Raw genomic sequence first — 12,302 nt, 5'->3', positions numbered from 1 at the left:
ACTATTGGATGGATTGCCATGAAATTTGGTTCAAATATCCATGGTTCCCAGATGACAAATTGAACTTTGGTGATCCCTTAATCTTTCTTCTAGTGACATCATTGGATTAAAATTCGAATAATGACTCATCAACCTCAGTTGTACTTTGTGTTTGCTGCTAATTAGAAAATATTAGCAAACTAAGATGCTAAACTAAGATTCTAAACACAGAAAAGAAAGATACCTACACGACCAGCAAGATATTATTATTGTGATTTGTTAGCCTGCTGGAGTTAGCATTTAGCTCAAAGCAAAACTGTGCCTAGCATGGACATAAGCTCTTGTCTTGTTTGTTGCTCTTCTACAAGACTGACCCAGTCTTCATCATGTGCACAAGCGATTACACAGTACTCCAAGTGAATTTCGTGGCAAAGATGCAGAAACAGGGAGTGAGATCTCCATATTGCTCTGCAATTTCATAATCAAAAGTACTCAGTAAAATCTGGCCCATTACTTCAATCATTCAGAAGTGCCTGAAACAATAATGAGCATGATCCTTACACAACAGTCTCATCAACCCTCCTTTAAAATCCTTCCCATCATGATGAGTTTACAGTGTCCTTCAGAGGCAGCAAACACACATCAGGATGAATGACCAGCCTTTGAACGATGATGTTTGTAAGCTCCTGTCTGGGAGCCCTTTGCCACTACAGGAAAACACTTTGAGCCACTTTTGCTGCTGTTGAGAGAGGAAATACTAAGGGAAGAAGTAATGCAGCTTAAACCCTGCAACAGCTTTACTGGATCCCATCCCAGATGCTTTTAAAAGGGTATCCAGTTGACTGTAGAGGATGAATGCCGGCTATTTCCCTTACTGCTATCTTTCCCATGGTACTGCAAACAGCTACTGTGAAGCCTCTCCTATAACCTTGACACTTTAGAGCTAAATAATCATTGTTTTCAGAAGGAAAATCATTTCAAAAAGCAGCTTGATTCATACATTTGTTTTATATTAGGGACACTTTAATTTGGCTTTTATGCTCACCAGAGAACTGAGACAGCACTTAAGCTGTAAAAATGACGATGGGTTAAGACCATTTCTCATTTTTATGCTTTTAAGCCCAGGACTGGATATTTACAAAAAAACAATGATGTCTGAAAAACCTTCGGAAGTTCAGCTGGAAAATTCTATCTCAATCTCTTTCGGATACATGAATCCTGCTATTTTTCACTTTGCTTAAATAATTGATTTGATCATTAATCATTCTCTAAAGACAGATCAAGCCAAGCTGGTGGATGCAGACATCAGGCTTGCAGCTGCATCCTTCATTCCTGGCCTACAGCTCTGGAGGGAATAATTGGGCAGCATGACATTTAGGTGTAATTGAACTGCATTCTGCCCCCTTGTGGACGCTGATCTGTAGTCAGGGAGGGTGAGGTGGTTTGATGGGCAACCTATCACAAATGATGAGTCACTGCACAGTCATTCTCCTTAACCCTACTCACAATAGTTGATTGAGGTTTTCAGATGTTGTGAAACTCACACAAAGTCACATTTCATGAAGAGGGAAGAGATTCAATGCTGTTTTAAATAAAATGTTCTCTCAAGTGTTAGATGTGGAGATCAGTCTGATTCTGTCTTATTACAACTCAAATACGAACCGCAACTCAGTCATATACTGAAGTTAACATAAAAATCAAGCAGGCAATCGATGACTTCATCTGTTTGTTCACTTCACAAAATTAAATCCATCTATCACCCTGCACTGTTTGACTTTCTCCACTCAGTCAGAGCCGAGTCAACCGACAGCAGTGGAATTAAAGAGCGTTAAAGTATTCATCTTTTCAAAATGCATTTTTAATCGGAGTCGAGGTAGGCTGGTGTGGCTTTATTAGCTGCTACTGATGAGGAGGGCTGAGAGATAAGCTCTTCAGGTTGAACGGACTATCACCATCTCAGTGGTCTCTTGCCTAAATGTGCTGAAGTGAGATAAAATGGCTGCTTGACTCAACATGGTGTGGGTGTGTTTCACTGAACTCTAGATAAACATGTCCTGTATCGTCTTTACAGGACGCTGAACAACACAGTGACTTGTTTTCACGTTTGTTTTTATCTTAATTCATCGACTGTAGTGTCACTGTAGTTGTATCGGTGTGAATTTTCTGGAATAAAACAGCTGAAGAGGTTTTAACTGTGACTGAAAGTTATAGTATGTGGGGGGGAGGATGATGGAGAAACTGCACCTGTATGATATAAAAAAAAAACCTAATTAAAATGAAAATTATATGTAAAGACCATGACTGATTTATTCCTATTATAAGAACAGTATGTTCAACTGGCAGGCAGAGTAACATAAGCAGCTTTATCCAGACACTGACTGCCAAATTCAAAATGTAGAATCTCTAATCCACCCAGAACCAAGACTCTGATATAATATAATATAACATAATATAACATAATATAATATAATATAATATAATATAATATAATATAATATAATATAATATAACAAGAAGTTACAAGAAAACTCCACAGGGCAAAACAACTGTCATTTGTCAAGACAAATTGGTGCACAGAAATACATGACATCACCTTTTTCCTCCACACTTCAGATCAGCGAGAAGATCTCAGACAAAACAGCACAGACAGAAATCTCTCGTCAAAAAAAAGGCCCAAAACAGGTCTCATATTATGCAGATATATGTGTTCCTGAAGGACCCCTGTCGCAGTAAAAAGCTTATTGAGAAATAGGTTTTCAGGGCCTTTGATGTAAAGAGTCAAGGACAGTTAAAGATAATCAAATTACATAAAGTTCAACAATTATATATATAAAAAAATAAAACTGATTAAGCCACTTAACAGTCTAGACACCCTAATGGCATAACATTGGCTATTAGCAGTAATAATATACAAGTCTTTATAGGACATATTGTAATGGCTGCTGTGATGTCCTTATGATAAAAGACAGTTTAAAGGAGAGTTAGGGTCACTTTGGATCAATAAGAGTTGGAACCAGAGCCAGACTCACACTACTACTACAGCCTCAGGATGTCAGTAAATCTGTTTGACGCGTTACACTTTCCCAGATGGATTTTTTTCTAATGATCAGCACGAGGTGACGCAAACAGGTGATGACATGCTGTGTGTGTGTGTGTGTGTGTGTGTGTGTGTGTGTGTGTGTGTGTGTGTGGCTCTTACCTCAGGGGCCAAACTGTAGCACTCAAACAGAGTGGTGCTGTCATCACTATAAGCTGACGTGTCACATCTCCAGGGAGCTGCTTCATCACCTGTGACACAAAAAAACTGGCTGAGGCGTCTCTGTGGACACGCTGCTCTATTGTGTCACCGTGATACATTATATGGTCACTTCTGCTCCGTGTGGACGCCCAGTAAACACCTGCACTCCAACTGTGGGTGTAACACAGTAAGCAGTCAGGGACTAAAAAGATGTCGCAATGAAAAAAAGTTTGCGTATGTTAATGAAACTGGAGACAAAGTTTTCTGAACAAACAAACAGCCTGTACAGTCTAAATTTGAATACTTTTACATTGATATATATATATATATATATATATATATATATTACAGCCTACTCTTAGTTCTGTTTGTTATATGTTATAATTACTGGTAGGGCTGTGTGCAATGGCAATAAAGTTAAATCTAAATCAAAACTTGCGAATTAATCTCATTTTAATCTCAAGTTTATTGGTCATATCAACTGTAGAAATATAGTTCAAATCAACCAGACACAATTTCAGACAAAACCCAAAAGCATCAGGCCAAAAAACATTAAATATTTAAAGTGTATTGGTGTGAATGCTTGAGGGCAATAAGAAATCTGAGTATGTTTAAATGAAGTGCACATGATACAAAATATAATTTATTAAAAGACTTTCACAAACTTGTGCAAAGTAGACTACACCAAAGACTACACCAGCGTCTACAATCACGCTAGCAGCTTTGCGAGACTGTCGGCACAACGGTGCTTTGAGCTAAATGCTAATGTCAGAATGCTCACAAAGACTAAAATGTTGATATTTAGCAAGTATAATGTTCACTAAACTAGACTACATGTTAACGGCGATTAATTTGGTTAGCTAAACTTGTCACACTAACCAGTTTAGCATGCTAACATATGCTAATTAGCAATGAACACAAGGTGCTGCTGAATAGTGAATTACTTTAAAACTTTCATACAAATTCATTAGCACTCATGGAAATCCATCTAACACAGTAGTTCAGGACCATGTAGTTAAAAACCCAAATTACCCACCACACCCCGGAACGACTTTATCGGGATGTGATTTATTAGTTATTAGCGAGTAAACCAATAAATAAAAAGTCATTTTCCAGTGTACAGCAGTTGAGATATTTCAGTGTAAGGTGAACCAACCAACCACATTGCTGCTAGTATGGCTAAAAATGACGTAATGTGATGACGTAACTAGCTTTATGTTTGTGTTAACTAAGGCATGTGATGAGTGCTAGGTAGGAAGGGTGTTCAGCAGTCTTACACATGAATCCCTATTTGTCTTTTAAATAATTACTAGCATGCAGGGAAAGTGAGAATTGAACTGTAGTGAATCTTAAAATGATGCAGAAGTTGTTGCCTCACAGCATCAACTGTTATCTTATCCCAAGAGGGAGAAATGTTTGTTTGTTTGATTAAAGCGCATGAAGTCAGGCCATTAAAAGTCTTCTGTCAAAGCTTTGGTGAAAACTGTGTAAACTGTGATGAATAATTCAAAGACAACTATCATTTTACTTGAGATTAGCTTGCTAGGTTGCCATGGTAGAAATGCATGTATTATTTACTGGCAGTGTGAGTCTGACTGTAAGGCAGCTTACAGGCTCTCAGTCGTTTTTAGATCTGTTCAAACAGCGAGGATTAAACGTGGTAGTAATCCATGGGGGACAAATAGTGCGTCTGAGCTGCATGTCTACCTCCGAATGAGACGCAAGGAGCTACACTGCAGGGTTGTGGACCATGTGATGTGGCAGAGGGTTTGCAATGGAGGGGACAATGCTGACGGCAGATCAGGAGAAGCCACAGAAGCGGGTGAGGTTCCGCGTGGCTTCGGGGAACAGCGGCCGGGTGCTGAAGGAGATGTTCAAGGACGAGGGGCCTTCAGACTCCCTGGATTCAGACTGCACCAGCAGCTCTGATGCAGAACGGGCCAGCACCCCTTCTACGAGTGGAGACGTGCAGGGACACCTGTATGGATACCTGGGCTCTGAGCTGGATGACAGCGAGTGTGAGCCCGATGAGCTGCTCATGTACGCAGGGGCCACCAAGGACTGGATGTTCACCACCAAGAGGGTCAACATAATGAGTAAAAATGGGACTGTAAGAGGGGTCAAGCACAAAGTCAGCGCAGGTCAGACGCTGTTTGAAAACCTCCCCAATTCCAACAGTGTAAGTACATGGGACGGAGTTTTATCTTATTGTTCAATGCAGTCTGTTTTATGAGTTTCCATTAATGCTTGAATGGTTATAACAACAGTTCCCATCAGCGTTGTCCTCAAGTCTAGTTACAGGTAGGATCTTCATGTAGGTGCACGACTGGGATAAAAGCTCACAATAGAAGACAAGGTCACAGTGCAATTAAAGATTAATGATGCATTTCGTTAAGTGTTTCAAGAGAAACTAATCAGGTTAATGAATTCTCGGAACTTCGCTTTCTAGTATCCCTTCACAAAGACGAAGTGTTTGTTATTCTGAGGTACCTCTTGGCCCGTGTGCTGATGCAAAGGTGATATAGAAGGTCATATTGAAGAAACTATTTCTCTGCAAAGTGCTATTAGATGAACATACACCATCACTGTAGGCGAGATAAAGCTTCTCGTCACCATTAATGAGATTATCTTTCTTTTAGAGTGAAGTTTAAATGCTTATCACGGACTGGTCTAATCCTTAAGGAACATTCTGTTTTTACATGTTTTATGTTTAAAATATCAACACCACATTATTCCCAATAATGTTTTAAAGCTAAAACTATTTTCATTTTTGACAGTCAAGTCTGGACAGTAAATTAATTTCCAAACTCTGTTGATATAAATGATAACCAAAGGCTGCCTGGAAGGGAAGATGAGCACATTTAAAAGCATAAAATAGATGATATACTTCTTGAGAGCTATGCAAATAATACCTAAATTGTAAAATAATTAAAACAAGCCCGCGCCACTTTCCAATAAACCTTTTATAAAGGGATTATAAATCCTAATCTCTCTAAACACAGGCCCGAGAGGGGGTGTTAGTTGCCATACTGAATCCTCACTTCACCTTGACAAACTGTACATCATTTGAAAGCACAAAGCCTGACAATTCTTACAGTATAAAGCATTTTAAGATCCTAGTTTGAATCAGAGAACTTAATTTGCAACCAGATTGCGTACGGAAATGCATTTTTACCTTGAAAACATGTACTATGTTTGTGCCTAAGATTTTGGTTCAGAATTACTAAAGCTATGACTTTTCCATTGTGAACTTCAAAGAGTCCGTTTAAGAGGAGCCTAGGATCACGAACAGGAACCGCTTAGAGTTTGGTTTATTTTCAGTTAATGAATAAAAAACAGAGATAATTTCTTAATGCTTTATAAATCAGTTATGAGCCATTAACAAGAACAACCTTTGAGTTTGAATTCATAATTTAATTTGTTAAATATTTCAGTTAGAAAGGTTGTCGATGTTAATAAATAAAATAGGAAATGTTCCTATAAGTGGATACCAATACCGATGCTACAATGCATCAGTGAGGCAGTGTGAGGCTTTTCCAAAGATGATATTTGAAATACATATCCTGAAATTTTACATCATAATCTACAGTATATTGCTGCTGGGTCTCTGTTGTTTGAACCTCATGGATAAAAACAAATACAAAAAAAACCTTTATCATTTAACTACATTAAGCATTCTGACTCTCTTTTAGATGGAGCTAGCTCTTGAATTTGGGCGGATAGTGATCTACACTACAAGTTTCCGTGTGGTGAGGACGACCTTTGAGCGCTGCGAGCTGGTCCGCAAGATCTTCCAGAACCACAGGGTGAAGTTTGTGGAGAAGAACATCGCCCTGGACTGTGAGTACGGGAAGGATCTGGAGGAGCGGTGCAAACGTGTGGGAGAACCTCCTTCATTACCAGTTGTGTTCATTGATGGACACTACCTTGGGGTCAGTTCTCATTACTCCTTTCTAACGATATCTGGTGTCAATATCTGGTACATTCATTCAATTAAATATTGAATTATGGGTTCAAACCTGTCCTACAGGGTGCTGAGAAGATACTCGGCATGAACGAATCAGGAGAGCTTCAAGATCTTCTGACAAAAATTGAGGTTGGTTCTCACAATGTTGCAAATCACATTATAAATAACTGACGGTGGTCAAATGGGTGATTTTCCTGTAAATCAACCACTTGGTTTGACACATACTGATGATTTAATTATTCATGTGGTTGCTATTAGATTTAATGAACAATGTAACATATGCTTTGTAGCACATATAATATTAAAGCAAAGGTAATTATAGTCATAATAAATAACACAAAGTGTCTGTCCAAAGCCATTGAGATGAACATGGCGCAAGCAGGCGCAGTCATTTCCCCTCATGTCATCAATAAAACATGAACAACAGACGCATGCACATCAATAAGTAACCATCAATAATGGAGGGCCTGTTATTGATTCTGCTCCCAACACATTTGTTCAAACACACCAACGCAGAGCACATCGCTCCGCGGTACAAACCTGAGATTGTGTGAACTATTTCTGCGTCACACTGAGCTGCAGCAACGTCTGCGCCAGCATTTTCTCAGGCTTCAGTTGAGTCCAGACCCAACAAAAGTCTTCATAAGTGAATACAAAGCAGTGTTATGACATTTAAGTCATGCATTCCAGTCACTGCAGGCTATTAAAAAAGTGTGCAGCTCTGAAAGGTCACGCATACACTAATCGGTCTGGAACTGCCCTGCAAGATGGCTTTATTATGTGTTTATATCTGCAGACTACAGGCCCCCGAGTTAGATGAGAAGATTTATACAAGTCTCATGTTTGTACGCTAAGCTACAGCCAGGAGATGGTCAATTAAGCTGCAGCATTTAAACACGAGTGTAGCTCAGTTGAAGAGTTAAAAAATCCATACCAGCATCTCAAATTTATTCCAACTCCGGAGTGTTCGTGCATGGTTAATATCACTTCTAGCCTTGTAGTCACATCATTTAGCCTACATAACTACATCACTACTTCTGTGATGTTACATATTTGAAGTGGTTTGTTAACAAGGCAAACCAGATACCAACAAACTGCATTTAGCTCCTTTTACAGATGCCATAGTGAGATTCTGAAGCATTTTATGTATTAGTTTTATGTCATAATCATTATTATGATAAAATATGATTGTAATTTATTTGCCAGCATTCAGGGTTCATGTCAGTGTTCAGTCTAGTGTATGTCATTTTTGGCCCATGCCCAGGATGATGCTTGTCCACGCCTACTGATTGTGTACGGAGTGAGCACAAGCAACAGGGTCCTGATTGCAGTTCAGTTTATGACCACTAGTGTCAATGTTTACAATGGTTTTCTGGTACATATAGGACCTTAATTGATTGTATTAATGTTGATATTTGATGTTGTAAAGATGCAACTGGCAGCAATGGTTTGTTGACACGTCTGTGTTTCTTTTTATCAAGTGATCGATTAAGACCTTCTCTGAATTACATCTCATGGCTAATGAAACCAGTTTTTCTGAATAAGTTGCTTCTAAATATGGTCTAGATGATATCAGGTGAACACGGCATCTAACGCTCAATAAAAAAGCATGTACGAGTATTTCCCAAAACTATTCATTTAAAGTTATTCGTACCAATTTTTTTCAAACCTTGTATCTCCAAAAATGTGCCCTAGAAAGAAAACTAAAACCAGCCATTTTGTGCAATGTAGACAGACTTGAGGTGTCAATACTTAATGTTAATGATATCTTATCTGGAATCTATTTTTTCTAGAGGGTACAGCATCCCCAGACGTGCCAGACCTGCGGGGGCTTTGCCTTCATCCCGTGCCCAATGTGCCATGGCAGCAAGATGTCTGTGTTTCGCAACCTCTTCACAGATTCCTTCAAAGCCCTCAAGTGCACTTCCTGCAACGAGAACGGCCTGCAGCCCTGCGTGAGCTGCAGCAAGTGAGGATGTTAAGTGCCTGACCCAACATCCCTACTTCCTTCTCTGGGACCTTACACAGGACCTTCAACTGGACTGCAACACAGGCAGTGAAATGAGACAGGACTCTTCTTCCATGGCCATTGTTAGTAAAGATAAGATTAATTTGTAATAAAATCTGTGAATTTGTGGATCTGGTGTTGTTGGTTTGGTAAATGTCAGTCTAATTCTGAATAATAAGAACCTGCTGGCGCAGATGTTTTTGATCCAAAGCATATAATAACAGGCTCCACCTCTCAGATTATTGCAAAGTGTTCACAGGAGGGTTTCTGCATGGGTCTGTAAACACATCATGAACTAGTTTCACCTCTGGTAAATGTAAGCTTGTTATTTAATTAGCGAGGTGTCTCTCCTTCATGAACAATGCTCCCACTACTAATCCCACATCAGACAGAGTTAAGGATAGCAGAGACACAAGACAGAGGGGGAAAGTCGAGGGCTCAATCTGCAGCCAGCAGAGGGCATGAAACTGGACCCTCTGCTCACAGTGGAGCACCAAAACAAATACAACCATATAAAAAATGTATTATACAAGATAGACTCAGGTGCAGTGTTGGACTAGTTACTCAAAATGTAATATATTACTCATTACTTACTGAAAAAGTCACATAATTACTTTACTTATTACTCCTCAGTTCCACTACTAGTTATATTACTTTTCTGCTACTCCCTTACAAAATTGGTGATGAAATTGTGCCCCATCTCCCCAAATTCTGACTTATGACAATTAAAATCCAGTTTTGTTTGTTAAAATCAAAGTAATGGAATATTTCCAGTTGCTGCATATGTATAAGTGTTTCCATCTTTCAAACTAGTTTCCTCCACAATGACAAAGATGAATCCAAGGATGTGATTGGATGGTAATTTTATTACCGAATATTAATACTAGTAATAAGTTACTGCCCAACACTGCTCAGTTGCCAGTTTATTAGGCAGGCTACACCAAGCTAAGACGAACTCTAATACAACAGTTATGCATACCTCTTAGATAAGCTTCATGAAGGTAGGACTTACTGCAGGACTGTTGTATTAGACAGAATCAGTTTTAATTCGGTGTACCTAATAAACTGGCAACTGAGTGCATATCTAGATGAGAGTCTGGCAACAAACAGCCTAAATTGAAAGAAATCAAGGGAGTCACACATTTGAATCTTTTTAATAGTACATTATATATCTGTGGTCGACATTACAGCTAAAACAATTGACAAAATGACAAAAAAAATTATAATAATCGATTAATCGTCATTTTTTAAGCAAAAATTCTTTAGAGATGCTGATTTTCTTTGTCTATTCTTTGAATCAAGAAAAAAGCCCATCAGATTAACAAATCGCTGGTTGCAGCCGAGTACACACACAACCAATCACTGACCTATATCTGAAAGTATTGTGTGCCTCTCATGATTGCAGCTCTTTTAATGGTTAAAACCCTTAAACACATCAAAAGAACTACTTATTCAATTGGGGGTGGAGGGGCGGATGCTCAGCTCTGTGACCGGAATATAATGGTAACACAGGAGACACACACACACACACACACACACAAGGGCTGATCCAAGAGCAGCGCAACGCAATGTGACTGACGAGTTCAATAATATACCGGCTGCAAAGGGGATTTTAGGTTGAATAAATTCAACCTCAAGGTGGACTTCATGTGTGCCAGCAATCCGTTCCAGCTCCTGACCACATCCGCATGAACTTTAAAAGACACTGTATTGGCATCGATTCACACGGAGACCACAATCCTCACCGCTGTGTGTGTTTATGAGGGATGATGTCATTGACTGGCTGCCATCCAAAGGGTCAGACAAACGCAGCTCAGCTCTCTACGCTGTCATAGCCCTGTACAATGCTGCTTGAACATGATTAGACAAGGCAGCACTGTAAAGAGGCTAAAAGCGTAGAGCACGGAGGTGGTGATGATCCGCCATGAGAGACTCCCCCCCCTCGCCTTCACACTCCCGAGATGCTCCCGCACCTGTGATTGAAACAGCAACCAAATCGATTATTCAGAGAGAGAGAGAGAGAGAGAGAGAGAGAGAGAGAGAGAGAGAGAGAATAGGAAAACACAACCGGTGCGTTAAAATAAACAACAAACACAGGTTGACGAGGTCAGGATTTCTGCATGGACAATGGGAGGTGATTACATTGCTGCACGAAATCTGGTTTCTTCAATTCAATCCCGCACCGAAGAGTGATGATGATGATGATTGGGGGGTTGGGGATTTTGTAACCGCAGGCTTGTGGTGATGGAGGGGAGGTTGCATGAAAATCTGAGACCCCAAACTGTGCAGGTTTACTGCGCCCCCATCTGTGGGCTGCTGGAGACGAAAATATTGGAGAAAAAAAAAAAAACAACAAAAAAAAAAAAAAAAAAACCGGGATGCATCAAAAAATGAAAACAAAAACAGCTACATTTAAAAAAACAAAACAACGCGTTACCGAATAGACAATCAATGGAAGTGAGATCAGGATGTGATGTGCAGAAGGCTGCGGAATGACTGAAGATGTGTTTGGTGACAGCAGGCGCGCCTCGACGCACGTTTTCCTTTATAAGAATGAGCCGAATCACCCAAAGGACCTGCTCGTTATTATTACTTTTTCTCAATCAACGTGCACAAGCGACCCTTTCCTTCTCTGAGGAGGGGGAAGACATGAAAGAAGACAACGATGGGCAGTGGCACTGGCACAACTGACTTGGGAATGGTATGACGAGACATGACACTGATATGCGCGCTACACCCAAAAAAATGTGAAGACAACATTCAATGGTCAAAAACCTGCAATGGAGCTTCTCCTCATTGTCTCCGCTCTCCGGGCTCGGCGAACATTTTATTTCAGTCGAGTAGTCTAGCGTGGTCCAGCCGCGATGCTGTGCGTAATGTTTTGAATGGTCGGTCAATGCGCAGACTGGTTGGAAATGACTGTTTTTATTGACGTCAGCGTGCAGGCTAGTGCCCCCCCTCTCGCTCATCCCTACAACTGCACCATCTAATGGACTTGGGTTTACATTCCAGTGAGCTTTAAACAGGAAACAGGCCTCCAAATCAAACATCAGGACTCGGAAATGTAGCTCTTTACTGTTCCAGATGTGTTAAGACACGTTAAGATCTTT

The 12,302-nt window shown here is 39.9% G+C and overlaps 1 protein-coding gene and 1 long non-coding RNA gene across 2 annotated transcripts; one reads left to right on the top strand and one right to left on the bottom strand.

The window, feature by feature from the left end:
* Positions 1-4,868: 4,868 nt before the first annotated feature.
* Positions 4,869-9,321, top strand: grxcr1a (glutaredoxin and cysteine rich domain containing 1 a). The gene is made up of 4 exons (XM_051420361.1): positions 4,869-5,396; positions 6,910-7,149; positions 7,248-7,313; positions 8,978-9,321. The coding sequence occupies exons 1-4, from the start codon at positions 4,992-4,994 to the stop codon at positions 9,155-9,157; spliced, it is 891 nt and encodes a 296-aa protein (XP_051276321.1). The 5' UTR covers positions 4,869-4,991; the 3' UTR covers positions 9,158-9,321.
* A 1,009-nt stretch (positions 9,322-10,330) lies between these two features.
* On the bottom strand, positions 10,331-12,228 carry LOC127374782 (uncharacterized). The gene is made up of 2 exons (XR_007887266.1): positions 11,968-12,228; positions 10,331-11,165 (listed from the first exon to the last, which is right to left on the bottom strand). It is a non-coding gene; the product is annotated as an uncharacterized LOC127374782 (long non-coding RNA).
* Between the last annotated feature and the right edge of the window lie 74 nt (positions 12,229-12,302).

The sequence above is a fragment of the Dicentrarchus labrax genome, unplaced genomic scaffold, assembly GCF_905237075.1.
Source record: "Dicentrarchus labrax unplaced genomic scaffold, dlabrax2021, whole genome shotgun sequence".
Taxonomy (NCBI): domain Eukaryota; kingdom Metazoa; phylum Chordata; class Actinopteri; family Moronidae; genus Dicentrarchus; species Dicentrarchus labrax.
Note: the sequence above shows the minus strand (reverse complement) of the source record. Positions and strands in the feature narration are given on the sequence as shown.

Excerpts from the sequence above, each read along its gene's own strand:
- grxcr1a (XM_051420361.1), top strand. The coding sequence starts at position 4,992 with ATGGAGGGGACAATGCTGACGGCAGATCAGGAGAAGCCACAGAAGCGG. Across the intron at positions 5,397-6,909 it reads ACCTCCCCAATTCCAACAGT|ATGGAGCTAGCTCTTGAATT; the intron begins GTAAGTACATGG and ends ACTCTCTTTTAG. Across the intron at positions 7,150-7,247 it reads TTGATGGACACTACCTTGGG|GGTGCTGAGAAGATACTCGG; the intron begins GTCAGTTCTCAT and ends CCTGTCCTACAG.